At 33.2% G+C, this 27,765-nt stretch overlaps 2 protein-coding genes across 3 annotated transcripts in view; one reads left to right on the top strand and one right to left on the bottom strand.

The window, feature by feature from the left end:
- Positions 1–27,765, bottom strand: part of LOC111048858 — a 118,687-nt gene that overhangs the window by 72,276 nt on the left and 18,646 nt on the right. The gene's annotated exons all lie outside the window — the stretch shown is intronic.
- LOC111048857 lies at positions 3,772–26,956 on the top strand. The gene is made up of 3 exons (XM_022334836.2): positions 3,772–3,896; positions 6,339–6,435; positions 24,055–26,956. The coding sequence occupies exons 1-3, from the start codon at positions 3,841–3,843 to the stop codon at positions 26,830–26,832; spliced, it is 2,931 nt and encodes a 976-aa protein (XP_022190528.2). The 5' UTR covers positions 3,772–3,840; the 3' UTR covers positions 26,833–26,956.

The raw sequence follows: 27,765 nt of genomic DNA, 5'->3' as shown, positions 1-27,765 counted from the left end.
ACATTGCTTCTCATTTCAAGGATCTTCTAAGGATCGACTATTTACTCTCATTAACGTTTTCATTGTCTCTGAACCACACAATATATCACTGGTTTCAATGCAAACAACTTCCCGCAGTTAATTATATAAATCTTGCTAAAGCTGTCGAAAAAGGCGAATTTTCCGGAGAAAATTGAATAACTAGGAGAGTTTGGAAAATTTATTCGGTTGCTGATCTCTCCTTATCAGAGCATAACGGTTTATTAAGTCCAAACTTGCATTCACTGTGGCCCAGCAAGTTTCTGTGGAACCCAGAAGTTAGTTGCTATCTGGCGCTCGGTCTCAACATGATTATTAAATAGAGAGACCTGGAGTTTCTATTCAAAGGAATGATGAGATCAATTGGGGTTGTTCGATAATGGTATGATGTATAATGCTATATTAATTCATCCTATGTTCATGTTTTCATGTAATTATTAACAATAGCTGGAAAATTATATTCCAAAAGTCGATAAATATAATTTCAATCACAAAGCAGAACGCTGTATAGGATCTCATAGAACCTTTGTGAAATTGCTGTTTCACTATAAATAAATGGTTCCTGGCTCCGTACCACGGATAACTGTACCAATATACCTCACATGTGTTGGGCATTACTGCCTGTTCATCTGAACCTCTGTCTCTACTATCCGAACCTTCAATTCCACCCGGACGAAAAAATATTTCAAATTACCCGGAAATCTTTTGAAAGTTCATTTCATAGCTAGAAATAGTAGAAGAAGCTCCTATATGAACAAAGATACTGAAATCCTTTTCTAACTAATTATACTGAGATACAAATTTCATCTAACTTAATATTGAACTTGATATCCTAGATGCCTCTATGGCTCGATGGAGTAGCATATTATAAAAGTGTTCTGAGTGGTTACAGAGATACAAATACAAATTATTCTCAAGTTTTTGGTTTGAAAAAATTGAATATAGCTGACTTCATACTTTGAGATATAGATATTGAACAAAAACTTCTTGATATTGTCAAAACCACTGACTTGTTAAAACGAATTGAAATACTAGTTTCGATTGATACACAGTTATCAATCTCTAGTGAACTCTAGAACTAGAGTTTACAGTGGTTTTGATAATATCAAGTCGTTTTCATTCAATATCGATATTTACCACAATATAACCTTCACAACAACACAGAACCAACAACACAGAAAATTTCAGATTAATCTTACTTGAAACACTTGAAAACGATTGGTGGGGTTGATGTGCACCTGTCCTTAATAATCCAGACAATGAATGCTCAAAAGAGGGTATAGAAGGGAAAGTTTGGAAGACAATTTTTGACCCCGCAGTTCTGTTCAGGGTAGTAAGGAGGCAAACATACCAAGAGTCCCCACCCCTAAACCTTGTGCTAAGATACCATTTTTTGGTTTCTCGCATAGAGTTTTCACTCTCAACACTAAAGCTACTGCACCAGTTGTAGGGAAATGCGTAAAAGTGTGAAATTATACATCAAGTTGAAGATAATTCAATGTTCTATAATCTAATAATCAGCATGGATTTTTGCCATCAATTTTAAAAAAATTATAAGAGCAAAAATAAAAAATCTGGTGTGGTACACTCACACAACTTTCCTTGCTCATTGAACTATTTAGAATTTTACATCTATTTTCGCTTAAAAACCTTTCCCATTATTTTGATCAAATATTTCTCTTGTAAAAAAAACATCCACGGAACAAAGTGCCCTTTTTATAACCCTACCTTATAATTTCCAATATAGTTCGCTAAATAAACCTAAGCCTCATTATCAAACGAGAATAATTTAGGGGAATAACATAATAACGATTGACGGCTACATATTTGCAACTACGATCAGACTACTGTATATGTGTATAAACAATTGTTTTCAGAGTACTTTTTCCTTTATGTAGATTGTGAAATTCGATGATTTTTTTGGAAATTCGTCAAAACAGCTGTTCTACAGATGAAATATCTTGACTATGACTGTGTTCTTTTTATTAACTGCTCTATCTACCCACGGTATATGGAAGAAGAAAAAGTAAAAACCGTGTTCCTACCTACCTCATGCACGAGAAGGAGGTTACAAAGTCCATTTCTCAAGGATTGGTACCCCAGGAAAAAGACTCATGTCAGTTGATAGAGCTAATAAATAACTATACAGGGTATGGATTTGAAAAAAATCGTTAGATCCGTTTTTGAGAAAATCGTGAAAAACATGGTTTTTTAGTAACTGTCATTTTTCTCAAGAATATTACAGAGCTCCTGCAATTTTCTCAGAAATGAGACTCATGTCAGTTGATAGGACTTATAAATAGCTATCTATGGTATAAATTTGAAGAAAATCGTTAGAGCCGTTTTCGAGAAAACCGTGAAAAATATGGCTTCTTAGTCATTATTCGCCATTTTTCTCAAGAATATTACGGAGCTCCTGAAATTTTCCCAGAAATGAGACTCATGCCAGTTGATAGGGCTTATGAATAACTATCTATGGTATAAATTTGAAGAAAATCGTTGGAGCCGTTTTCGAGAAAACAGTGAAAAACATGGTTTTTTAGTCATTATCCGCCATTTTTCTCAATAATAATACGGAGTTCCTGAAATTTTCCCTGAAATGAGACTCATTTCAGTTGATAGGGCTTATAAATAGCTATCTATGGTATGAATTTGAAGAAAATCGTTAGAGCCATTTTCGAGAAAACGTGAAAAACATGGTTTTTTAGTAATTATCCGCCATTTTTTCCGCCATCTTGAATTGAATTTTATTGAATTTCTTATTGTCGGGTCCTCATGGTATAAGGACCTTGAGTTTGAAATTTCAAGTCAATCGGTTAATTAGGAATAGAGCTATCGTGTTCACAGACATACACACATACACGCACACACACATACACACTCACAGACCAATACCCAAAAATCATGTTTTTGGACTCAGGGGACCTTGAAACGTATAGAAAACTTGAAATTGGGGTACCTTAATTTTTTTGGAAAGCAATACTTTCCTTACCTATGGTAGTAGGGCAAGGAAAGTAAAAAAATTGGAGGCAAACGTGTTTTCCAAAAATGTCACACCTTTAAGAGCGGATATCTCGAAAACTAGAGAAGATATAGAAAATGTTGAAAAAATGAATATTGCAGGCAATTGTATAAGCTTCAATTTTGTATATAACAGTTATGTCCGTGAGATACATACTTTTCGTGTTATATGCGAGTAACCAAAAATGGTATCTTTCAACCACCCCCACCCTCTTAGTACAAGGGGTAGGGGTGGGGACTTTTTATACGTTTGCCTCCTTACTACCCTGAACAGAACTGCGGGTTCAAAAGTTGTCGTTCAAAATTTTCCCTCTGGACTAAAAGTAGAGAGAAAATATATATACATGGTCGGATCTGTCAGCCCCAAACCATGAGACCAACATAAAAAAAGACAATATTCATAATATTTTATATCTTTGTCCTCCTGTTCGGCTGAAGAACCAGGCTGAAGGCCGACTCAAGAACGGCCTCAAAACTGTTAATAAGAAATTTGCTTTTATTATATGGGCTAATTTTGTGTTGGCATCATGGTTTGATCCAAATTTAAGAGATCAGCTTTTAGTCCGGATGAAAGATTAGACTATCTCTATGAGTAGAGGAGTCTTCATAGACAACAATAAAAGTATCAAAGTTGACCCCTGACTCATTTACGATGAAAAATTGGTCAAAGATATCAATTCATATTATTCTTTGTTTTTATTTGCGTTCTATTGATGATAACTCGCCGCTAATATTTATTGTTCACTATTCATTATCATTCACATAATATATAACCATTCTGGTTTCAACTGTTGTGGAGCAATGTATACAGTACGAGTTCACATCATTTTTCTGCTACTTTTTATAGGGAGTGAACGGTAGGATTCATTTTATCAAAATATTTTAATATTATTAATAGTTTATTCATTCACCCTATTATTTCATATTATCATAAATCCTCTTAATAATCCAATATGTCAATATCGATGGAAAAATAAATAAATTATTTTGTCATGACATGGTATGATTTATACAACCTTCATTTGGAGAATCTCCTCAAAAAAATCGTTTCTACAAAAATGAATTGTATGAAATTTGAAAGAATGGAAATCATTATCTCAGGTACCTTGCACTCTAAAATCAGTGCAGTTACTTTTCTTTCTAGCACTGAATGAAAAATCATCTCTAGGGAAGCATAAAATGCCTCATTAAGGGTGGCGTGAGACTTTAGGTCCTCTATCTAAATTTGTGAGTTAAGTAACATATCTGTAATATCAAATTTTGATTTTCCAGTGTGAGAGAACACACAATAAGTGAAAAAAATAATTCACCGGTTAAAAACTTGGCACAATCTTGATTCTTTATTTCTTGTCTTGTCTCAGAAGCATCTCAATATAATGAACAAAATAATAGCTTTCATGCTGTGAACAGTACCAGTTATATTATTTTTACAATCCCAATGAACAAAACTTCCTGTGAAAGATCGTTTTCATGTCTTCGTAGGTTAAAAACTTACACTAGAAAACACAATTGGCCAAGAAAGGTTGTCATCATTGTCATTATTGGCCCTTCTGGCAATTGAGAGGGATATTGACATCGATATTGGTTTTGAATAGAAAACTTCAAAAAACATTTATTCTAATATGATTGACACAACCCAGATTTTAAACCCATCAATTCTACTATTTTTATGACAGAATTCATAGAATTATGATAAAATCTAAGACCTAAGATTGAAGATTGTATAGAAAATTTTATAATATTGATTATTCTATATTCTAACATTTGGACTCAAAAGGTTGCATCAAAAAAATTTCAGGGACTTTGAATTTTCAATTCTTAGTACAAAATTTTCAAACTCAATATAAAATATAATGATCAGAACAATAGGTTTCAGAGTCGACTATATTGTATATAGTCCTGTATGGCCTGTATGCCATCTCAATTATTAACGTTATTTTTGTTCACACTAATACAGAGCGTTATTGTTACAAATCTTGACATTTTTGTTTTGTTTTTTCATTCCATATTAGCAGTTTCACTAGGCATTTCCTTGAGTATATTACGTAATTCTTAAGGTCAAATATCCTCACTAAGCAGGGAATTCGTCACCAGGATTGGACAATATTGTGTGCCGTGTTTGGGGAAATAAGAATTGAATGAATATTGTGTACTCCCCCTACTACTCGCACTCAAATTGTGAAAAAAATATTTTACCAAACAAGACATATCTAATAATATGTAAAGTATTAAACATTTTTACTTGCATGGTATGTATAAAAGTTGAAATCTTATCATTATTTGTTTATTGTTTTTGAAAAGACGGATTAAAGAGTCCAAAGGTTCAAAGAGCCCCACACGTCAACCGAAGCTTATTGAGTTCCCAAGTAGTATGTTAGTTGGGCAAACCAATACCTGTGTTGTTTCCAAGATCCAGGAGTTTTTCCCTATACTAACATCCCATTCATCACCTGGTTGCTTGTTGAAATCCAGTATGATATGCTTGGCAGTCACTTCTTGGTAGCCTTCTTTGAAGGTCCTTCCGCTGAGGATGGGGTGGCCAAGTTCCCTCTAGGGCACCCGGCCACCCTTGACTCAGCCTCTTGACCCACATTTGTGCCTGGAGTTTCACCCATCTCTAGTCTCTTGGGTTTTTTTCTTTTGCCCCTCCAAAACTTCGCAGCGTCAAAAGCCTCACCTCTCCCAAGAAGTTTTGCCTGAATGGCCGCCCTTCTTTGAGCAGTGGTGAGGTTTGGTCTCTCCACCCAAAACTCGTGACCTATGTGAGTTCCGCTCTTGGTCTTTTTGTAGGTTCTTCCGCTGAGAGAGGGAACGCCAAACTGCCTCTAGGGCGCCCGGCGCCCGGCCACCCTCGACTCAGCCTCTTGACCCACACTTGTGCCTGGAGTTTCAACCATCTCTGGTCTCTTGGGTTTTTGTTTTTGTCCCTCCGAAACTCTGAAGGGTCAAAAGCCTCACCTCTCCCAAGAAGTTTTGCCTGAATGGCCGCCCTTCTTTGAGCAGTGGTGAGTCTTGGTCTCTCCACCCACAAACTCGTGACCTACATGAGTTCCACTCCTGGCTTTTTTGTAGGTACTTCCGCTGGAAGAGGGGTCGCCAAATTGCCACTAGGGCATCTGGTCACCCTTCACTTAGCCTCTTGACCTACATGTCTGGAGTTTCACCCATCTCCGGTCTCTTGGGGTTTTCTTTTTGCCCCTCCGAAACTGCCCTGATGGGACAGATCTTGTGGGTTTGATTTTAGTGTTTATAACATTCAATTTAATAGTCAGGGGAGATAAGACTATTATTTGTTACAGGTCTTCAGCCTCCGCTGCTGTTTCTCCATTGGAGACCAGAATTGAAGAATTACCTGAAGAATTGAAAGAGCATGAAGTTTCTCACACAATAATTGATGTAAGTTGATAAATTATGGTAAGTTTAGCTATTTATAGTTATAACTTGATTCATACTTAAGAATTTGTATTGAAAACGCTTAAACGCGAGAGGTGCGCTATATGATTACAAGCTGATCGCCTGTTGCGCAATAGCAGTATGTGCGCTTGTCATTATTGTTTATTTTAAACCAATCAATATTTTCAAAACAGACATACAATGCTCTCTTGTACATTAATGCATCACATTTATGTAAGATGACATTTATAATTTGAAAAACATAGAACAAAGAAATAAACACGATAGAAAAGAAACAATAACGGCACAGGTATACAAAGTGCCGGTTGCACAAAAGCCAGTTAAATTTTTTATCGTGATTAATTCCACGAGAACCAATCAGAGAAGCCGTCTTATCATAAAGGCCTTCTCTTATTGATTATAGTGAAATTAATCACCGTTGAAATTCAACCGCCTTCTGTGCAACCGGGTCTTAGTTTGTTGCGCCTAGTACCCACGAACATTCTGGAGCTAAAAAGACGACTATGCGATGAGACAAATACGCCACTATGGTGACCACTAACAACAGGACAAAAGTGTGTTGAACATAAGTGTGTGTGAACACTCATGCTCGTCATGCATGTTGTGTCATCGGCGAAAGGCTTCAATCAGAAAACAGCTGTTTGACAGCAGCTGAGCATGAAATGAGCAAACAATAACAATGAACCAATGGAGAATTTCAAATAATTATAATAAATATCGGGGTACCGAGCTTTGCTCTGGAGTGTAAAAGCATAGAAAATTTGTAACGAGGAATTGAATTTATAATTTATATTTATTTATTCATTTTCTTAGTGGTACAATTATTTTTACAGTTATATGAGGAAGTACAACAGGCTTTAGCTGCGTTTACACCTAAGCTGTTAACAAATGTTAATAACTTAATCCTTATAGATTCTGTTAGATTAAACGGAACTTGACAAACAATTATTGTGCTCATCATGTGAATGATAAGTTATGTTCAATCTAATAGAATCTATAAAGCTGCGTTTACACCAAAGTTATTAACAAAATGCTAATAACTTAAATTATAAATGTTATTAATCGTTATAGATTCTATTAGATTAAACGGAACTTGACAAACACATATGCTCATCATGTGTATGATAAGTTATTTTCAATCTAATAGCATCTATAAGGATTAAGTTATTAACATTTTGCTAATAACTTTGGTGTAAACCCAGCTTAAGGATTATGTTATCAACATTTTTTTAATAACTATGGTGTAAACCCAGCTTAAGGATTATGTCATCAACATTTTGTTTGTTAATAACTTTGGTGTAAACCCAGCTTTATGCCCAAAACTGTCCCTTTTCAAATTTATACAACAGTACAAATTAAAATCTAGGTTAAGCTACTATCACTCATCAAAATAACAATTTATTCACATTTCAAAAAACAAACTCATCTTCAATTACAAATAGATATTCTATGAATTCTATTTAGAATGATATACTATGTTTGCTACAATATGTGTTAATATACTATGTACTATTCTACACTAACAGCATCTAGTTACTATTTTGGACTTTCTGAAGTAAACATGTTTTCCAAAAAAAAGAGAAATAAACGAAAATAAGTTTTTCTCGTGAGATCAGCTGAATGATCCCACACATGCACTCACTCGTTCACTCAGTTCCATTACGGTATTGACAGACGACAAAATTTCCAAATGTTTTTCCAAGGACGTATCTATCCTCTTAATGTCCTTCAGCGAGTTATCCCAGGGTTAAGACCTAGTGCAATCGAGTTTTCATATCATAAACCTACTTTGCTTCAAATTTCGTGAGAATCGTTAGTGCCTTTTTCGAGATCCGGTCACATACAAATATCCTATATTATTAAGCAAGCAATTTTCTGTATGTATCTGGCTTTTTCCATATCTGGTTATCTGGATATTTATATGGTTATTTATGTTCAACGGATCTCGTAAACGGCTCTAAACGATTTTCACGAAATTTGGAACATAGTAGGTTTATGATATAAAAATTCGATTGCACTAGGTCTCATCCCTGGGAAAACTCGCTGAAGGACATGAAAAGGACAATAATTCATCCTTGGAAAAACAGATGATAATTTCGTCGTTTCTCGGTAACAGAGGATGCGTTTGCCTGTGTGGGAGAGAGACAGAATTATTTCCAGCTGTGTAATCATAATCAATCAGCGAGAAATGTTATCGAGCTAGACAATTTAATCGACTTGAAAACATAATCTGATTTGTTGACATGGCATGATAATCCTCCTAAACTACAGTATATCATAATTTTCAAAGTTGATCATTATTTGACAATTTTAAGTGATTAGTGATTGTTATTTTGTTATTTAATTTTGTTTGTAAATAATCTAAATTAGAAATTGTTTTCAAATGTTTGAACAGTAAATTGAGATCAATTCTAAGAGGAATGCAAAAATTTCCCTCACAAAGGCCCAGTTGTACAAAAGCCGGTTAAATTTTAATCCTGATTAACTTCACGTGAACCAAATCGGAGAAGACCATTTCAAAAAGATGAATCTCCTGGAATTAATCAGGATTGAAAATAGCCCGGCTTTTTTGCAACCGGCACTAAGTGTCTGATTGAATGATTACAAATAAAGTTCAACAACTGAGCCATAATTTTGACACAGTCCCACACACATGAACTCGCTCACTCACTTCCATCACCAACAGACGACGAAATAATTATTACTAGTAGTTCTGTGAACAGTAGACCTCGCGCAGTTATAAACCGCAGCCTCCTCTTATACTGTCCATCAGAGTAAATCCTGTCTGTATGTCGTTCGGCGAGATATCGGTGTGAAAACGGCTAATGGCTGTTGGGGTTGGTGTATCAAAAATACTAACATCAGAAGCTTATCTCCTTCAAGACAGGCATCAGGACAGCCCAAGTGCAAAGCAGAGAAAATTCGAGAGACAACACTATGTTATTTTAGTTATTAATTGCATGCAATCAATAGTTCATTTATTTATTTATTCACAATGGAGACAACGGGTTTCCCCAAAAATGTCTCCTTAACAAAAAAAATTGTACAGATAGGAATGAAAAAAAAAATAACAAACTTATGAGATAATAAATAATACAAACAACAAAAATAACACATAATTCAAAAAGGAAAAATACAAATACTTATGAAAAAATTAAAAATAAAACAAATTGGGAATTCAAAATTTATGAAAATTAAAGAATATAATAACAAATAATGAACAAAAATTTTACCAATAGAATAAATAACATTATAACTGAACGACGTCCCAAACAATAAGCACATCCACACTGATACACCATGATCAGATCATGCTTACACAAGATTTAATTGTCAAATAATAGTCCAGGCAATGAATGCTCAAAAAAGGGTATAGGGGGAAAAGTTGAGAAGACAATTTTTGACCCCATAGTTTTGTTGAGGGTATTAAGGAGGTAAACATTTCAAAAGTCCCCAACCCTACCCCTAGTGCTAAGGGGGTGAGAGTGGTTTAAAGGTACCATTTTTTGGTTTCTCGCATAAAACTCAAAGACGATGTCCTAAGGACTTGACTGTCAAATAACAAATTAAAGCTTACATTATTTCCCACAATATCCATTCCACAACTTTTTTTTCAAATCTCCACTGGTTTTCGAGATATCCGCTCTTGAAGGTGTGGCATTTTTGGAAAAAACACATTTGCCACCAATTTTTTCCTATTTTTGCTCTTATAACTTTTTAAAAGTCGACGGGAAAATTCCATACTGATTATAAACTCATAAGGCATTAAATTCTCTTCAATTTTATGTATAATTTCACACTTTTACGAATTCCCTTATACCGTTTGTAGCATCTTTAGTGTTGAGTGTGAAATCTCAATTTTTGCAACAATAGACCAATTGACAAAGGAATTTGTAGGGAATCTTTTAAACAAAATTTTCGACTTTGCAGCTTTGTTAAGACTAGCTAGGAGGAGAACATATCAAAAGTTCCCATTCCTAACTCATGTGCTAAGGGGATGAGGGTGGTTTAAAAGTTGCATTTTGCAGCGTTTTGCTTCCACGCTCATATCTAGAGAACATTGCGTTCAACCGACTGAAATAACTATTCAAAAATGAAGCTTGATTAATAATTCTCTACACTTTTTGTTCAGTGGAATTTTGTGGTATTCCCAACAGTTCCCGAGATAATTATTATTTAACGAAAATCTCAAATAAATGCTGGAAATCACCCCAAAGACTTCTGCTACTGCAGACATTGACAACAGGGTTAACAGCTAGATGGATATTCGATGAAAACTACTATCCAAAAATTAGTTGCCAGCCAGGGAATCGAACCCGGTACCTCCCAATTGCTAGTCAGGAATGCTTACCCTTACACCAAACTGACAATCTCTGGCTAGCAGCGCTCATTTTGTACGAAGCCATGGCAGCCAACCAGTTACAGATGAAATTGAATAGAGAATGCATTCATTCAAATGCTAATTGATATATAATTATTATTTAACGAAAATCTCAAATAAATGCTGCAAATCACCCCGAAGACTTCTGCTACTGCAGACATTGACAACAGGGTTAACAGCATTCTATTCATAATAGTGCATAGAAATTGCATTCAGTGAGGCATACGATGAGGCATGCAATTTATAGTCTACACAGCTGTTGATTTTTCACCAAGTTACATTGAGATATTGAATAGCATGCGTCATGGCATGCAATTTATAGTCAACTGGACAGCTGATTTATTATGAATAATTCTATAGTCTGATTTTTACTCTCATATTGACGTATGAGGGAAAATCCTTTTTCCTTTTATATTACCCTTCAAATGCAAATTTTCCAGAAACCTTGTATATACGTCGACGCGCAATTTGAAAAGGAACATACCTGTCAAATTTCATGAAATCTATTACCGCGTTTCGCCGTAAATTCGCAACATAAAAACATATGAACATTTAAACATTTAAACATTAAACATTTAAACATTTAAACATTTAGACATTTAAACATTTAAAAATTAGACATTTAAACATTTAAACATTAAACATTTAAACATTAACATTTAAACATTTAAACATTTAAACATTTAAACATTTAAACATTTAAACATTTAAACATTTAACATTTAAACATTTAAACATTTAAACATTTAAACATTTAGACATTTAAACATTTAAACATTTAGACATTTAAACATTTAAACATTTAAACATTTAAACATTTAAACATTTAAACATTTAAACATTTAAACATTTAAACATTTAAACATTTAAACATTTAAACATTTAAACATTAAACATTTAAACATTTAAACATTTAAACATTAAACATTTAAACATTTAAACATTTAAACATTTGAACATTTAAACATTTAAACATTAAACATTTAAACATTTAAACATTTAAACATTAAACATTTAAACATTTAAACATTTAAACATTTAACATTTAAAAATTTAAACATTTAAACATTTAAACATTCAAACATTTAAACATTTAAACATTTAAACATTTAAACATTAAACATTTAAACATTTAAACATTTAAACATTTAAACATTCAAACATTTTAACATTTAAACATTTAAACATTTAAACTTTAAACATTTAAACATTTAACATTTAACATTTAAACATTTAAACATTTAAACATTTAAACATTTAAACATTTAAACATTTAAACATTTAAACATTTAAACATTTAAAATTTAAACATTTAAACATTTAAACATTTAAACATTTAAACATTTAAACATTAAACATTTAAACATTTAAACATTTAACATTTAAACATTTAAACATTTAAACATTTAAAAATTTAAACATTTAAACATTTAAACATTTAGACATTTAGACATTTAAACATTAAACATTCAGACATTTAAACATTTAAACATTTAAACATTTAAATTTAAACATTTAAACATTAGACATTTAAACATTTAACATTAAACATTTAAACATTTAAACATTTAACATTTAAACATTTAAACATTTAACATTTAAACATTTAAACATTTAAACATTTAAACATTTAAACATTTAAACATTTACACATTTAAACATTTAAACATTTAAACATTTAATCATTTAAAACATTTAAACATTTAAACATTTAAACATTTAAACATTTAAACATTTAAACATTTAAACATTTAAACATTTAAAATTAAACATTTAAACATTTAAACATTTAAACATTTAAACATTTAAACATTTAAACATTTAAACATTTAAACATTTAAACATTTAAACATTTAAACATTTAAACATTTAACATTTAAACATTTAAACATTTAACATTTAAACATTTAAACATTTAAACATTTAAACATTTAAACACTAAACATTTAAACATTTGAACATTTAAACATTTAAACAATTAAACATTTAAACATTTAGACATTTAAACATTTAAACATTCAGACATTTAAACATTTAAACATTTAAACATTTAACATTTAAACATTTAAACATTAGACATTTAAACATTTAAAACATTTAAACATTTAAACATTTAAACATTTGAACATTAAACATTTAAACATTTAAAAATTTAAACAATTAAACATTTAAACATTTAAACATTTACACATTTAAACATTTAAAACATTTAAACATTTAAACATTTAAACATTTAACATTTAAACATTTAAAATTAAACATTTAACATTTAAACATTTAAACATTTAACATTTAAACATTTAAACATTAAACATTTAATCATTTAAAACATTTAAAAATTTAAACATTTAAAAATTTAAACATTTAAACATTTAACATTTAAACATTTAAACATTTAACATTTAAACATTTAAACATTTAAACATTTAACATTTAACCAATTAACAGACCAACGAAAGTGCAGTGTAGTGAAACAAAGATTCATTCGAGAATGTCAATCAAAAGGGGGATTCAAAATTATTATGAAATGGGTTATATGGGTTACTATCGACGAAACTTGGGTTCAACGGGCTTTTCTTTCTTGAGTAATTTTATGTTGAAATTAACTTGTTATTTTATGACTGATATTGTTTGGTTTTGTGACGTATTGCTATCTAAAAGGGGATAGTAATGCGCCCCCGAATCAGATGAAGAATGTCAACAAAGTAACATGAAATGTTGTTTTGTTGTTCGATTTTAGTTGCCAATGTTTATTGAAGTTGTTGTATTTTTTTAATTATTCAAAGTGTATGTTAGTTTATAGTAGAAACCTAGTAAATCAGGCATGGCAAGATAATTGAAGTTTTCTTGACTCTAGCCCGTTCACCTGCATGAATTAGGTATAGACTCAGGTATTTTCTAGATGTGTCTGCCTATTTCTAAATTCTAAATTTTATTCAAAATTATCTTCTTTATCAGCTTTTAAAGAGTGCAGGCACACAACTGCGCCGACTCTGCTGTCTAGAGATATTTAAATCTCTGGAATTCAAATTTTCTAAAAAATTAAATTTTTCATAACTTACTCTAATCATACTAGATCAATTTTTCTGAGTCTATAATTGAAAATTCATGCTGTGAACGAGTTGACGGTCAGGATTTTGTGTTTGGAGTTGATTGAATAATATTTATAGTTGCTACTCCAATTTTTCTGAAGTTTAAATAATTGTAGATGAAATAGGAATGTTATTCAGTTCAGTAAATCCATTAAAGTGAAAATATTTTGAAGTGCTTGAAGATAAAGTCAGGAAACTTAAGTTGAAAGTATTCTAAAACTTAATATTGAAATTGATTATTGAGAAATTAAAGGTTTAACGGTAGAATAAAAATTGGTAGAAGAAATTAGCATAGGTGAAAAACAACTGATTCTAAGTGCTGAATAAATTTTTTGTATTCGATAATTCCGTGAATGATGATAGAAATTATTGTAATGTCAACGTACGTATTCTGGTCTCACGCATCGGGTACTTGAGTATCATCATAGTATAGTAGTAGTGAAAGTGAATATTGAGATTTTAAAAGTCAACTCAATGAAATTAGGAAAATGCGGAAATTATTATGGGAGAATGTTTGAGGAAAATAGGAAATTTTTTTGATAAGTTTAGGTAGATCGAAGGTAATTAGAGAATAAATAGGAACTGTTTATTAGTTATTGTTGATATGTAGTTTTGAAAAGTTGATGAGTAGTTTTGGCCTTGAGATGTTTAAACTAAATAATTAGATAAAAATATTGTAGATTAAAGTTGAAACAATGATCAAATCCTTGGGAATTTGTATAAGAATAAGTTGATTGAGTTGAGGTTGTTAAGTCCCTTTATCAGTAATGTTTATTCTCGAAAAGGTGAATCAGTTTATTATTAGAGATATTTTTTTTAGGGTGTGATTTTTGCGGTAGGCATGCGTAGTGATAGTGTAAAGATCCGTTGTGTTGATGACGTTTCCTGTAGACTCTGGGGAATTTTTTTGTTTGTTTAGTTGAGACTCAAGATTTAGAGGAGGACAAGGGGATGTCCTGCCTGTGTGTGTTGTTGTTGAATTTAGGTAATCGGCGCGAGTGTAGGTCCGTGTCCAGAGAGAACGGAGCACTGCCCGATAGTTGTCCATGTAACAAATCAAGGAATTTAGCTGTGACTAACCTTGCAAATTTGTACGGTGGAATTGTTTAATTTTAGCGAAAGGCACCGAAGATGGTGTGAGCTAAGATTTTTTTGTATCTAGTAAACGGTCTGGTCCATTCGAGAGTTATGGGGCTCGTCAGTAGAATAACGTAAACCGAAATCTAGAATATTTAGTGAGTCTTCGTAGTGATTCTAAGGAAAGCAATCAGAATAAGGCAGTTTAGGGAAGCCCAGTCAAAAGGTTCGTTAATGTTTGGTAGGAAAGTCAGCCGCAAAACCACAAGTAATAATTAGTAAAAAAAAGGGGGTATTATTGAGTTTAAAGTTGCTTAGAAATTTGGTATGGTAACGAAAATTGAAAGTTTTAGACAATGAATATTTAAAGTGATTAGTTAAGGTATACAAATAAAATAACAGAGAAACTTTTTCGAGTACCTAGGTAATGTTAAAATGGTTATCAGTGAAAGTAGAAATAAATATTGGAACAGTACTGAACGGGTTAAATTAAAATAAAATTAACAGTGAAATTCTTCTAGTTGAATTTGAAATGAAAAGGGAAAAATCTCTTGACTTAAGCATGAGTTTAAATTATTCTGTAGTTGAGAGTTGAAAGGTTGATTAAAAATTTAAATGGGGATATGAAAGTAGAAATATGTGGGAAAATTCGTGTCAAAAAGGGAATAGAATTTTTGTTGGGAAAATTAAATGAGGTAATAACAGTAGTAGGACCCTTTTGAGATAAGTAGTCAAAAAGTATTAATAAATAAAAAAAAATAGGAAAATCTTTAATGAAATGATAAATTTTTTTAATGATGAATAGTAAAATTGCAATCAAGTTTTCCATGTGAATAAGTTGGGATGTTTTGAGATCTAGTAGAGTAATTGAAACTAGTTGGATATGAAGTTTATTGTGAGAAATAATATGTGAGGCTCCAGTAAGGTTGGAAATGTCAGTGCACTTGTAAATCAGTAATAGTGTATAGTAGCCTATGCTTCCAGTGTTTTGAGAAAATGTCACGTACTTTGAGTTTGAGATAAATAACCATGATCGCTGTCGAGTCAATTTATCTAGTTGAAGTTGTAGGCAGTGAGAAAATGACAATACTCTAGTGAGAAGCGAAATTCAGAATTATTATTGTAGATTAAAGCCTGGCACCCGATATCATAGTTTTGTTTTGACTAGCGTTCTGTGGTAGAGGTTTCCTACTAGAATATTATAATGAAAAGTGTTTTTCTCATGATGTAGAATGCAAAATCACACTGAGTTATGTTGAAAAAAGATCCGACCAGGATACAGATCAGTCTATTGAAGGCAAGATTTTTTGTCGTGAGTTATAATTGGATAAGTTTTTGTGAGTATGGCGCCACTCTATAGCCTTGTCTCTATACACTCAACGAGATGATTCCTAATGAATGAGAAGGAGAAAAGAGAGAAGGAGTTGTGATAAAGATATTTACCGTATTTGTTAGAAGGATTCATTACGGGTTCATGAAGGGTTTATTAGTCAAAGATTTTGTTACGTGACAATATAATGTATATAGAAGAAATTCCGGAATGTAAATAACTTGCGCAACTAGATTAGTCATTAAATTATGTTATTAACTTCGTAATATAAAATATATATTTAGGTAGGTGAATTAGGTTTAATTTTATTTCATGCACGGCTGCATACTCGCGGTAAATGAAATGATTGTACAGTTTTCTCACGGTAGTAGATAATTGATTGTTTGGCAAATCGGGTGATTATCAATTTTTGAAGTTATCAACAGTCATAATATCCTATGTAGCAATGTATGTATGTGATGTCTCTAATAATAATAAGTTATTTAGCATAAGACGATTTATCATAATATCCTATACTATACCCATTTTCAATAGCTTAATACTCATCCATTCATAGTTAAGAATTATACATTCACATAGTTAGGAGTTAGTACTTATAGATAAAATATATTCTCATTCATAAAATAATGAGAATAATGTCTAAGGCCTCATATTTTATATTCTATTCGCTTTATATTCATATGATTTTGTTGATATCCCTATTTTTTATTAGTTTACCTTCCATGATTAATGCAATTATAACTTATCATTGGTGTATTCAGTTCAACTGATTCCGTTTAGTTCACTTTAATACAATTCAGTGATAGAGATTTCTGCTGGAATACAATAATGGATAGAAAATTTTCATAACTACGGAATGTACATCAAGCAGGTGTCATTGCTCTCCGATGGCTCGCTAGCGTTGCAGTTTCAACCATTGTTATCTTTGAATCGTAGTCTATGTAGAATAGTATTGCCTATTGAATTGCTTTATATTGTTAAAAATATGTTGCACTCTCAACTCTATAGTAATGATAGTTAGATTTCAATACATTCAGCAGAGTAAAAAAGTTTCATCCTTTACTATTATAATCAATGTGCTTCATATTTTACAACAGCAGAGTAACATAGCAACACAATAGTAACACAATTAAAACTATGATGTCTTTTAAACGTTTTCCCTTGTTAGATTTTGCCAAGAAAATAACCAGGGACTCAATAAAGTGATTGAAGTATTCAAGATTATTATACTCGGTCCGTCTTTAGTACCTACTTAAAAAGTGGACACGCCCATATTGTTTTGTCCTGACTCTTGCCTCAGTTTTAAAGACTCTTGCCACAAATCTCAATTATTTATACATTTTGCTGAATTTCGGAATGATTAAAGAGATTTCTTTTGAAGAGGGCCCGCTTCAAATTGGATCCTACTATCAATCCAGAAATTCGACTCTCCAAATCATACAGAATGCCTCTATGGTAACATATCTGATTAGATTTCCTTTTGCGGGTTTCACACCGGAAGGAGGGGGAGTGTGCCGAGCACTATATTAATTCAGGCCTTTTCCCAAGTATAATAGTAAATTTAATACGCAATAGACTAGAGCCATTATTGTAAGTGAGTTAGCGAAATTAATCACCGTTGAAATTCAACCGCCTTCTGTGCAACCGGGTCTTAGTTTGTTGCGCCTAGTACCCACGAACATTCTGGAGCTAAAAAGACGACTATGCGATGAGACAAATACGCCACTATGGTGACCACTAACAACAGGACAAAAGTGTGTTGAACATAAGTGTGTGTGAACACTCATGCTCGTCATGCATGTTGTGTCATCGGCGAAAGGCTTCAATCAGAAAACAGCTGTTTGACAGCAGCTGAGCATGAAATGAACAAACAATAACAATGAACCAATGGAGAATTTCAAATAATTATAATAAATATCGGGGTACCGAGCTTTGCTCTGGAGTGTAAAAGCATAGAAAATTTGTAACGAGGAATTGAATTTATAATTTATATTTATTTATTCATTTTCTTAGTGGTACAATTATTTTTACAGTTATATGAGGAAGTACAACAGGCTTTAGCTGCGTTTACACCTAAGCTGTTAACAAATGTTAATAACTTAATCCTTATAGATTCTGTTAGATTAAACGGAACTTGACAAACAATTATTGTGCTCATCATGTGAATGATAAGTTATGTTCAATCTAATAGAATCTATAAAGCTGCGTTTACACCAAAGTTATTAACAAAATGCTAATAACTTAAATTATAAATGTTATTAATCGTTATAGATTCTATTAGATTAAACGGAACTTGACAAACACATATGCTCATCATGTGTATGATAAGTTATTTTCAATCTAATAGCATCTATAAGGATTAAGTTATTAACATTTTGCTAATAACTTTGGTGTAAACCCAGCTTAAGGATTATGTTATCAACATTTTTTTAATAACTATGGTGTAAACCCAGCTTAAGGATTATGTCATCAACATTTTGTTTGTTAATAACTTTGGTGTAAACCCAGCTTTATGCCCAAAACTGTCCCTTTTCAAATTTATACAACAGTACAAATTAAAATCTAGGTTAAGCTACTATCACTCATCAAAATAACAATTTATTCACATTTCAAAAAACAAACTCATCTTCAATTACAAATAGATATTCTATGAATTCTATTTAGAATGATATACTATGTTTGCTACAATATGTGTTAATATACTATGTACTATTCTACACTAACAGCATCTAGTTACTATTTTGGACTTTCTGAAGTAAACATGTTTTCCAAAAAAAAGAGAAATAAACGAAAATAAGTTTTTCTCGTGAGATCAGCTGAATGATCCCACACATGCACTCACTCGTTCACTCAGTTCCATTACGGTATTGACAGACGACAAAATTTCCAAATGTTTTTCCAAGGACGTATCTATCCTCTTAATGTCCTTCAGCGAGTTATCCCAGGGTTAAGACCTAGTGCAATCGAGTTTTCATATCATAAACCTACTTTGCTTCAAATTTCGTGAGAATCGTTAGTGCCTTTTTCGAGATCCGGTCACATACAAATATCCTATATTATTAAGCAAGCAATTTTCTGTATGTATCTGGCTTTTTCCATATCTGGTTATCTGGATATTATATGGTTATTTATGTTCAACGGATCTCGTAAACGGCTCTAAACGATTTTCACGAAATTTGGAACATAGTAGGTTTATGATATAATAATTCGATTGCACTAGGTCTCATCCCTGGGAAAACTCGCTGAAGGACATGAAAAGGACAATAATTCATCCTTGGAAAAACAGATGATAATTTCGTCGTTTCTCGGTAACAGAGGATGCGTTTGCCTGTGTGGGAGAGAGACAGAATTATTTCCAGCTGTGTAATCATAATCAATCAGCGAGAAATGTTATCGAGCTAGACAATTTAATCGACTTGAAAACATAATCTGATTTGTTGACATGGCATGATAATCCTCCTAAACTACAGTATATCATAATTTTCAAAGTTGATCATTATTTGACAATTTTAAGTGATTAGTGATTGTTATTTTGTTATTTAATTTTGTTTGTAAATAATCTAAATTAGAAATTGTTTTCAAATGTTTGAACAGAAAATTGAACCTGAATTCAAGAGTATGGAACATAACCTACTTTCTGGACTTTTTATAGTGTATAAATCAAAATTCGGGGAAGAAACAGTTTTGGGCTGTGCCTGTTAGTACTTCGCCAATCATTTTAAAGAATTGTTTTCGGTTCATCAAAAGTCAATAAATAAATGATAAATCGGTGCCCTGATACCAAATATAAACATGAAAACATCTAAACATAAATTGCTCGTTTAATAGTAGTAATATCGGGGACCGAGCTTCGCTCTGGATACAAAAGCATAAATAAATTATTACGAAAGAAGAAATTATAATAACATTCAGAAATGTTCTATCTAATCACAGTAAATTGAGATCAATTCTAAGGGGAATGCAAAAATTTCCCTCACAAAGGCCCAGTTGCACAAGAGCCGGTTAAAATTTGATCCTGATTAACTTCACGTGAACCAAATCAGAGAAGACCATTTCAAAAAGATGAATCTACTGGAATTAATCAGGATTGAAAATAACCCGGCTTTTTTGCAACCGGCACTAAGTGCCTGATTGAATGATTTCAAAAGTTCAACAGCTGAGTCATCATTTTGACACAGTCTCACACACATGAACTCGCTCACTCAATTCCATCACCAACAGACGACGAAATAATTATTATCAGCTGTTTTTCCAAGGATGAATGATAATCATCATTAAAAGGATTGAGCGAGTTTTCCCAGGGATGAAACTTAAATGAGACATCTAAACATCCAAACATCTAAACATATAAACAGAAGTTGCTCGTTTAATGGTATAGGATAGGATACAAATACAATAATTATACCCTCAGAACTTTCAACGCCAGTGACTGTACGTAAATTAATGGATGTCACATAATGGAATAATGAGCATACTCTTGAAAAATGAAAATTGCTTTTAATGAGACTCACTTCAAAATGTCACAGAAGCATTGATATTCTTCATAAGAAATGCATGTAGTTTGGATTGAATTTCCCTATCCTTATTTTCCAAAATCTGTCAGGGGGATTCTTTCCGAATGACTTTTGCAAATGTTCCGATTGATATGGTGGCAATAACCCAATATCAATTTCCTCCCAGTTTTTGATCATTTTTTAGAAAATAAGTTGTTTTGTTGCTTTTGTATTTTAGTGTGTTGATGGCTCTTTTGAAAACTGAACTGGAATGTCTCACATACCCACATTTAGATTTGGACTGTTAGGTGTATGAGTTACAATTTTGAGCTTGAGCCTATTGTGTCTTTCGTTGAGTATTGTAATTGAAACCTACATGATAAAATAACATTATGCATTTGCAACATGTACGAATTCTGACTTGTTTCTTCCGTCTTTTTTCATATATATTCAACGATACATTGCTATCTAGTCTAGGGACTAATGAGCAACTTTTTTCTGTCCTATAATACTAATGAATACTACTTCATACAAGAGAATCCTCCATAGGGTCTCCTATTCAAATTCTAATATTATTAGTACACTGCTTATGACTGTACTACACAGGTGGGTTTCACTCATTTCAACTGCTCTGCTTTTCACTGGACACAAGACACTTGAATCGGCACTAGACCAGTTCAAATGGCTTCTTCCTTTTCAGCCTCTACACCAATCCTTCATTTACCAGCAGCTGGATTGCTTCGATGTTGTCGTGTTGGTGGAGTCGAGCCTCGTGTTTCTCTGCATGCCTCTGGATTTCGCTGCATACCAGGTCGACTTGCAGGTCTCTGTGAAGGTAGCTGTTTCTGACGTACCAAGGAGCATCAGCAATGTTTCTCAGCACCTTGTTTTGGAAGCGTTGTCTGAGTTTGATATTACTGTCTTTGGTACACCCTGAAAGTTGTTTACCATACATCCATACTGGCTTTAGAATCTGCTTATACAGGAGTACTTTGTTTGGAATTGACAGGATGGAGTTCCTTCCAATCAGCCACCAGAGTCTCTTGTATTTTATTCTCAGCTCTTCTCTCTTCTTCTTAACATGGACCTTCCAGCGAAGCTTTGCATCTAAAGTCATACCTAGGTACCTGGCATCATTGGAAAATGGTACTATTTGATTGTTAATGGTTATTGGTATGGGTTTCGCCATCTTGTAGGTGAAATTGATATGAGCTGATTTCGCTTCATTGATTTTAATCTTCCATTTTGTTGTCCAGTCTCCAATTTTTCCAAGAGATCCTTGAAGTTTTGCTGTGGCACTTTCAATCTTGTCATCTATAGCTAATATTACTGTGTCGTCGGCAAATGTTGCTATTGTATTATTCTCGAGACATGGTAGATCACTTATAAACAGAAGATAGAATCGGCCCCAACATTTAAACATTTAAACATTAAACATTTAAACATTTAAACATTTAAACATTTAAACATTAAACATTTAAACATTTAAACATTTAACATTTAAACATTTAAACATTTAAACATTTAAACATTCAAACATTTTAAACATTTAAACATTTAAACATTTAAACATTTAAACATTTAAACATTTAAACATTTAAACATTTAAACATTAACATTTAAACATTTAACATTTAAACATTTAAACATTTAAACATTTAAACATTTAAACATTTAAACATTTAAACATTTAAACATTTAAACATTTAAACATTTAAACATTTAAACATTTAAACATTTAAACATTTAAACATTTAAACATTTAAACATTTAAACATTTAAACATTTTGTACGTAAATTAATGGATGTCACATAATGAAATAATGAGCATACTTGAAAAATGAATATTGCTTTTAATGAGACCCACTTCAAAATGTCACAGAAGCATTGATATTCTTCATAAGAAATGCAGGTAGTTTGAATTGAATTTCACTATCTCATCTCTTTCTTATTTTCCCAGATCTGTCAGGGGTATTCTTTCCGGATGACTTCTGCAAATATTCCAATTAATATTGTGGCAATAACCCAATATCTTTTTTTTCCCAGTTTTCGATCATTTTTTACTTCCCTTGCCCTATTACCATAGGTAAGGGAAGTTTTGCTTTCCGAAAAAAATTAAGGTACCTCAATTTCTAAATTTCTATACGTTTCAAGGTCCCCTGAGTCCAAAAAAGTGGTCTTTGGGTATTGGTCTGTATGTGTGTATGTGTGTGTGTGTGTGGTGTGTGTGTGTGTGTGTGTGTGTGTGTGGTGTGTGTGTGTGTGTGTGTGTGTGTGTGTGTGTGTGTATGTGTGTGTGTATGAGTGTATGTGCGTCTGTGTACATGATATCTCATCTCCCATTCAACGGAATGACTTGAAATTTGGAACTTAACGTCCTACAATATAAGGATCCGACACGAGCAACTTCGATCAAATGCAATTCAAAATTTGATTATGGCGGCTAAAATGGAGAAAATATTGTCAAAAACAGGGTTTTTCGCAATTTTCTTGAAAACGGCTCCAACGATTTTTATGAAATTCATACCTAAAATATTTATTGATAAGCTCTATTAACTGCTGCAAGTCCCATATCTTTAAAAATCTCAGGAGATCCGCCCCAACTATGCAAAGTTTGGTTTCAGATACAGTTTAAACAAAAAATTTTGAGTGGAAAACATTGAGCATGAAAATCTCTACAATTTATGTTCAGCAACATTTTCACCTCAAATTGAATATAAGCTCGAAATTCGAGAAAATGTGATTATCCAATTGCAAACTGTTGGCAACTGTTGATTCTATTAAATCATTCACTATGGAGAGATTGTCCTGTCACCAGCTGGCTCAGATCTCTGTTTATAAGTAGACTTGAGATGCGCGAGAACACTAGCGTCAGGTGATCAATTCTCATAACGGCAAGGAAAGTTGTGTGAGTGCACCACACCAGATTTTTAAAAAATAAGTTGTTTTGTTCTTTTGTATTTTAGTGTGTTGATGGCTCTTTTGAAGAACTGAACTGAAATGTCTCACATACTCACATTTAGATTTGGACTGTTAGGTGTATGAGTTACAATTTTGAGCTTGAGCCTATTGTGTCTTTCGTTGAGTATTGTAATTGAAACCTACATGATGAAATAACATTATGCATTTGCAACATGTACGGATTCTGACTTGTTTCTTCTGTTGAAGATTATAAATGGATGAGAAAATATGTATTCATTTTACCAATAAATCTTTTTCTGTATGCAGGACAAAGGAAAAGGCCTCACGCAATACTTGGATTGCCCAGCTGAGTCAGGCTACATTCAGGAGCAAATTTCTCTGATCACAAAAATGCTAAGTGATGGCAAAAAAGTTGCACAGGAGCAGAAGAATTTGTCAGCAGCTGATGAAACCATACTGGTGCTGGGCAAAGCTGGCAGTGGCAAAACCAGTGTGGTTCAATTTCTGACCGGGAATCCCAAACTGCAGTCAAAAAAGGTGAGGTCAGACACCGGCGAATACATTATTGAAGATGGAGAGAGAATTGGAACATCGGCAACTGAGTCTTTCACACTCTATCCTGAACTTGTCAACTATAATCCAACCATATCGTTTTGTGATTCACCAGGTTTCCATGACTCCAGGAGCTCAGCACATGAAATTGTCTCGATGGACGTCATGAAGTCGGTGACCAGCAAATTCAAGAAGGTCAAGATTCTACTCCTTGAAAAACATGCATCTCTACAGTATGGAGTATCCAAGGACAATTTCATTGACACTCTTAGACATTTCAATGATTTCTTAGTGGATATTGAGAGATATAAAGATCACATTGTTCTTATTGCAACTAAAATACCTTTCGTTTACAAAATGGCAGGTGATGATGATGGTGCAATACCTGAATTGATAACAGAAGAAATGCAAATTGAGAGCATCATGGATTACTTGAATCACACTGAAACATCTCTAGCTGGAAAGTTGAACCAGAAAATTGGAAAAAGTAAGCGTGATTTCTATCAGAAAGTGATAAAGCTGCTACAAAGTCTTCAAACCCGAGATGAGAATGGAAAAGCATCTAGAATCGGTGTCTTTCGTCGTCCATACAAAGCTGGGCCCCTTATGAACATGCCATTGCTTGACAAGAACAAGGAATCCCTCACAAAAACTATCATGAACTTGGATGCTGTTGAGGTGAACAACAATGACTTCGACTTCACACTATCCAATGAAGCAAAAGTTTACTTGGATTGCCTTTTGAAACTGACAAGTGACAACTTCAAACAGCAAATCAATGAACTGTCTTTCAAACTGAATAAATTACTAACCAGAAAGATTCACAACTACACAAGTTTTCATCGGGTGTTGTCAGACTTGGAATCATTTTCCAATTCTTTAAGACATTTATCACAAAACCTTGATGAGACAAAAAACTACAATGATTTCCTTGAGAAGATTAATGGTTTCATTTCTGAACAGAACATATCATCACCAATTAACTACAACGAACAGATAAATGTACTTGATAAATATGAGGAAATGCTGATGAAATTCATTGATACAGACTTGATGTTCAGCTCATCATCATGGACACTCCCCATTAAACAAGTGAGAGAATCTACAGAGGATGAACTGCAATGGTACAGATCACTCAACACCTTCATCAGCGGACTGGGAAGCCACAATATGCAGAAAAAGAAGACGAATATACATTCGATGATTTTCCGTGAGGGTTTTATAGCGACAAATGAATTGATGGATCTATTTGTAAACATTACTGGGGAAGGAAATTTGAAACAATTTGTTGCTGCACAAGGTAACAATAAAAAAAGGGCAGAGCTTGAAAGTATCACAAACACCTTACTGAACCCAAGTAATATTTCATGTGATGGGAATGGGAGATTAGTAGTTAAAGGTTTTCAAATTTCTTTTGCAGAGATAAATTCTGAAGATCTAGTTCAATCTCACTGCAACAACATCACTGTGAAAGAAGTTGCACTTCTAGCTGTTGATACAGTATACCTGGATGAGGACACTGCAGATTCTTTTAAAGGAATTAATGTGTTTGTAGCAGCCCCGAAATGGGAAGTGATTGGACAAAGGAGGTTAGTGCTCAGTGGTCAGACTGGATCACAACATTCTGGTGATAAACTTTATGTGGACAAAAGCAAACATGGAAGACCAGGACAGCCAGGGGGGAATGGAGGAAACTTTTTTGGAATTGGCTTGCAGTTTGTGAATGGTGAAAGTCTGCTGATTGAGTTGAATGGTGGCAAAGGGGGGCCGGGGGCAGATGGTTTAAAAGGAGAAAGAGGTCTTGCTGGGAGAGATGCACAAGAAAAATTGAAATTGGGACTCTACAATACTATTTATACATTTGATGGAGGAGTGGAGACTGATGATATCAATACAAGTTTATCTTCCGATTCTGTATCTACTATTTTCAGATTATACACTTTGTGTCACTTTGGTAGTTGTACTTATATTGATGCATCAGTTAAGGTAGTTACTGAAGATGGTGATTGTGGAGGTGGAGGAGGAGCGGGAGGTTTTGGAGGAGAATCTGGATTGGGAGGTCTACCAGGAGATCTACAGCTGATTGAATTGGGTGACCCATCACAAATTACATGGCGAAATCAAAATGGCAGCTTGGGTGTTCGAGGAAAAAGAGGAGAAACTGGAGATCGTGGAATGGATGGCATTGGAATGATTTGTGTACAAGTGAAAAAATCCACTACATCATTGTCATTCTGGAAATGTGTGTCAACTAACACTACATCACCAGCATGCAACACTTGCCATGAACTGAAGGGAGCTGGTGGACACCAGTACACAACAACAGGAATTGAACAGCCAGCCCCCAAGAAGACTCCCGATTTCACTTACAACCTTCTCGACTACACAGTTTTGCTGGAAACACACTACAATCACACCATTCTCAATAAGATAATAACTGACTTTCGAGAAGCCATTGAAAGAAAATTCTCTTACACTTTGAATGACTTGGGATTGTTGTTCTTCAAAGAAGACATAAAGAGAAAGTCTTGAATCATATTGATGACGTTTAAACATGATAAATGAATATACCATAATTTTCACCCATGAACTTGATAATCATGAATGAAACAATATGTTAGGTGTGTAAATAAATGTGTATTCAATGGATAAAATTTCATGTTTATATATATTCAGGAATTCAACCAGATATTATAAACTTTGTTTTTTTCTCTTTTTGATGGATGATACCCACATAAGCTAATGCATGTACGTGAGGGAATAGATAGATGATCAAACAGCCATTGACTTTGGCGGGATTCAAACCCACGAACAGACACAGTGGAAGCAGACTGAACTTTCATCAATGCCTTAGATCAATCAGTTAGGCTAGCCAATAATGTTTGGCACTTTCAAGAGTTTGAAGATGCCCAATTTGTTTTCCAGATTTTGAAACGTCGTGATTCATTTCATCCACAGCAGGAGACTCGTAAGAAAGGGAGAGAGAGTCTCTATTCAAATTATCCAAATCTATCCAATTACGCATGAGTCATTTAATTCACACCCCTCTACCTTTATTTAATCGATAAACTCAAGTCAATAAGCTCAATAGATGCCTGTGCGTGAAGATTACATATTAAAACGATAATACGACTGGAGCCTCTCAGTGGGAGATCCCTAAGCTCGTAAAATGAATTAATACATTTCTCATAAATTAAATTATTATTGTAATAATGATGTAATGATACTAGGTTTTGAATTGTCGAAGAAATTACTTACACATATGTACATCATAACTTATCATACACATGATGTGCATATGTGTTTGTCAAGCTATATTTAATCTGATAGAATCTATAAGGACGGAAAAATAAATATTCTGTTCATAACTTTGGTGTAAACGCAGCTTTAGGCTGACCACTGACGGTGAGACATGGATGATAGACATGCGTGATACACATGACGTCAGACATTGTTGTGTCATCA

Source organism: Nilaparvata lugens, chromosome 2, assembly GCF_014356525.2.
Source record: "Nilaparvata lugens isolate BPH chromosome 2, ASM1435652v1, whole genome shotgun sequence".
Classification (NCBI taxonomy): Eukaryota; Metazoa; Arthropoda; class Insecta; order Hemiptera; family Delphacidae; genus Nilaparvata; species Nilaparvata lugens.
The sequence above is the reverse complement of the archived record's forward strand: the minus strand, read 5'-3'. Positions and strand labels throughout refer to the sequence as shown.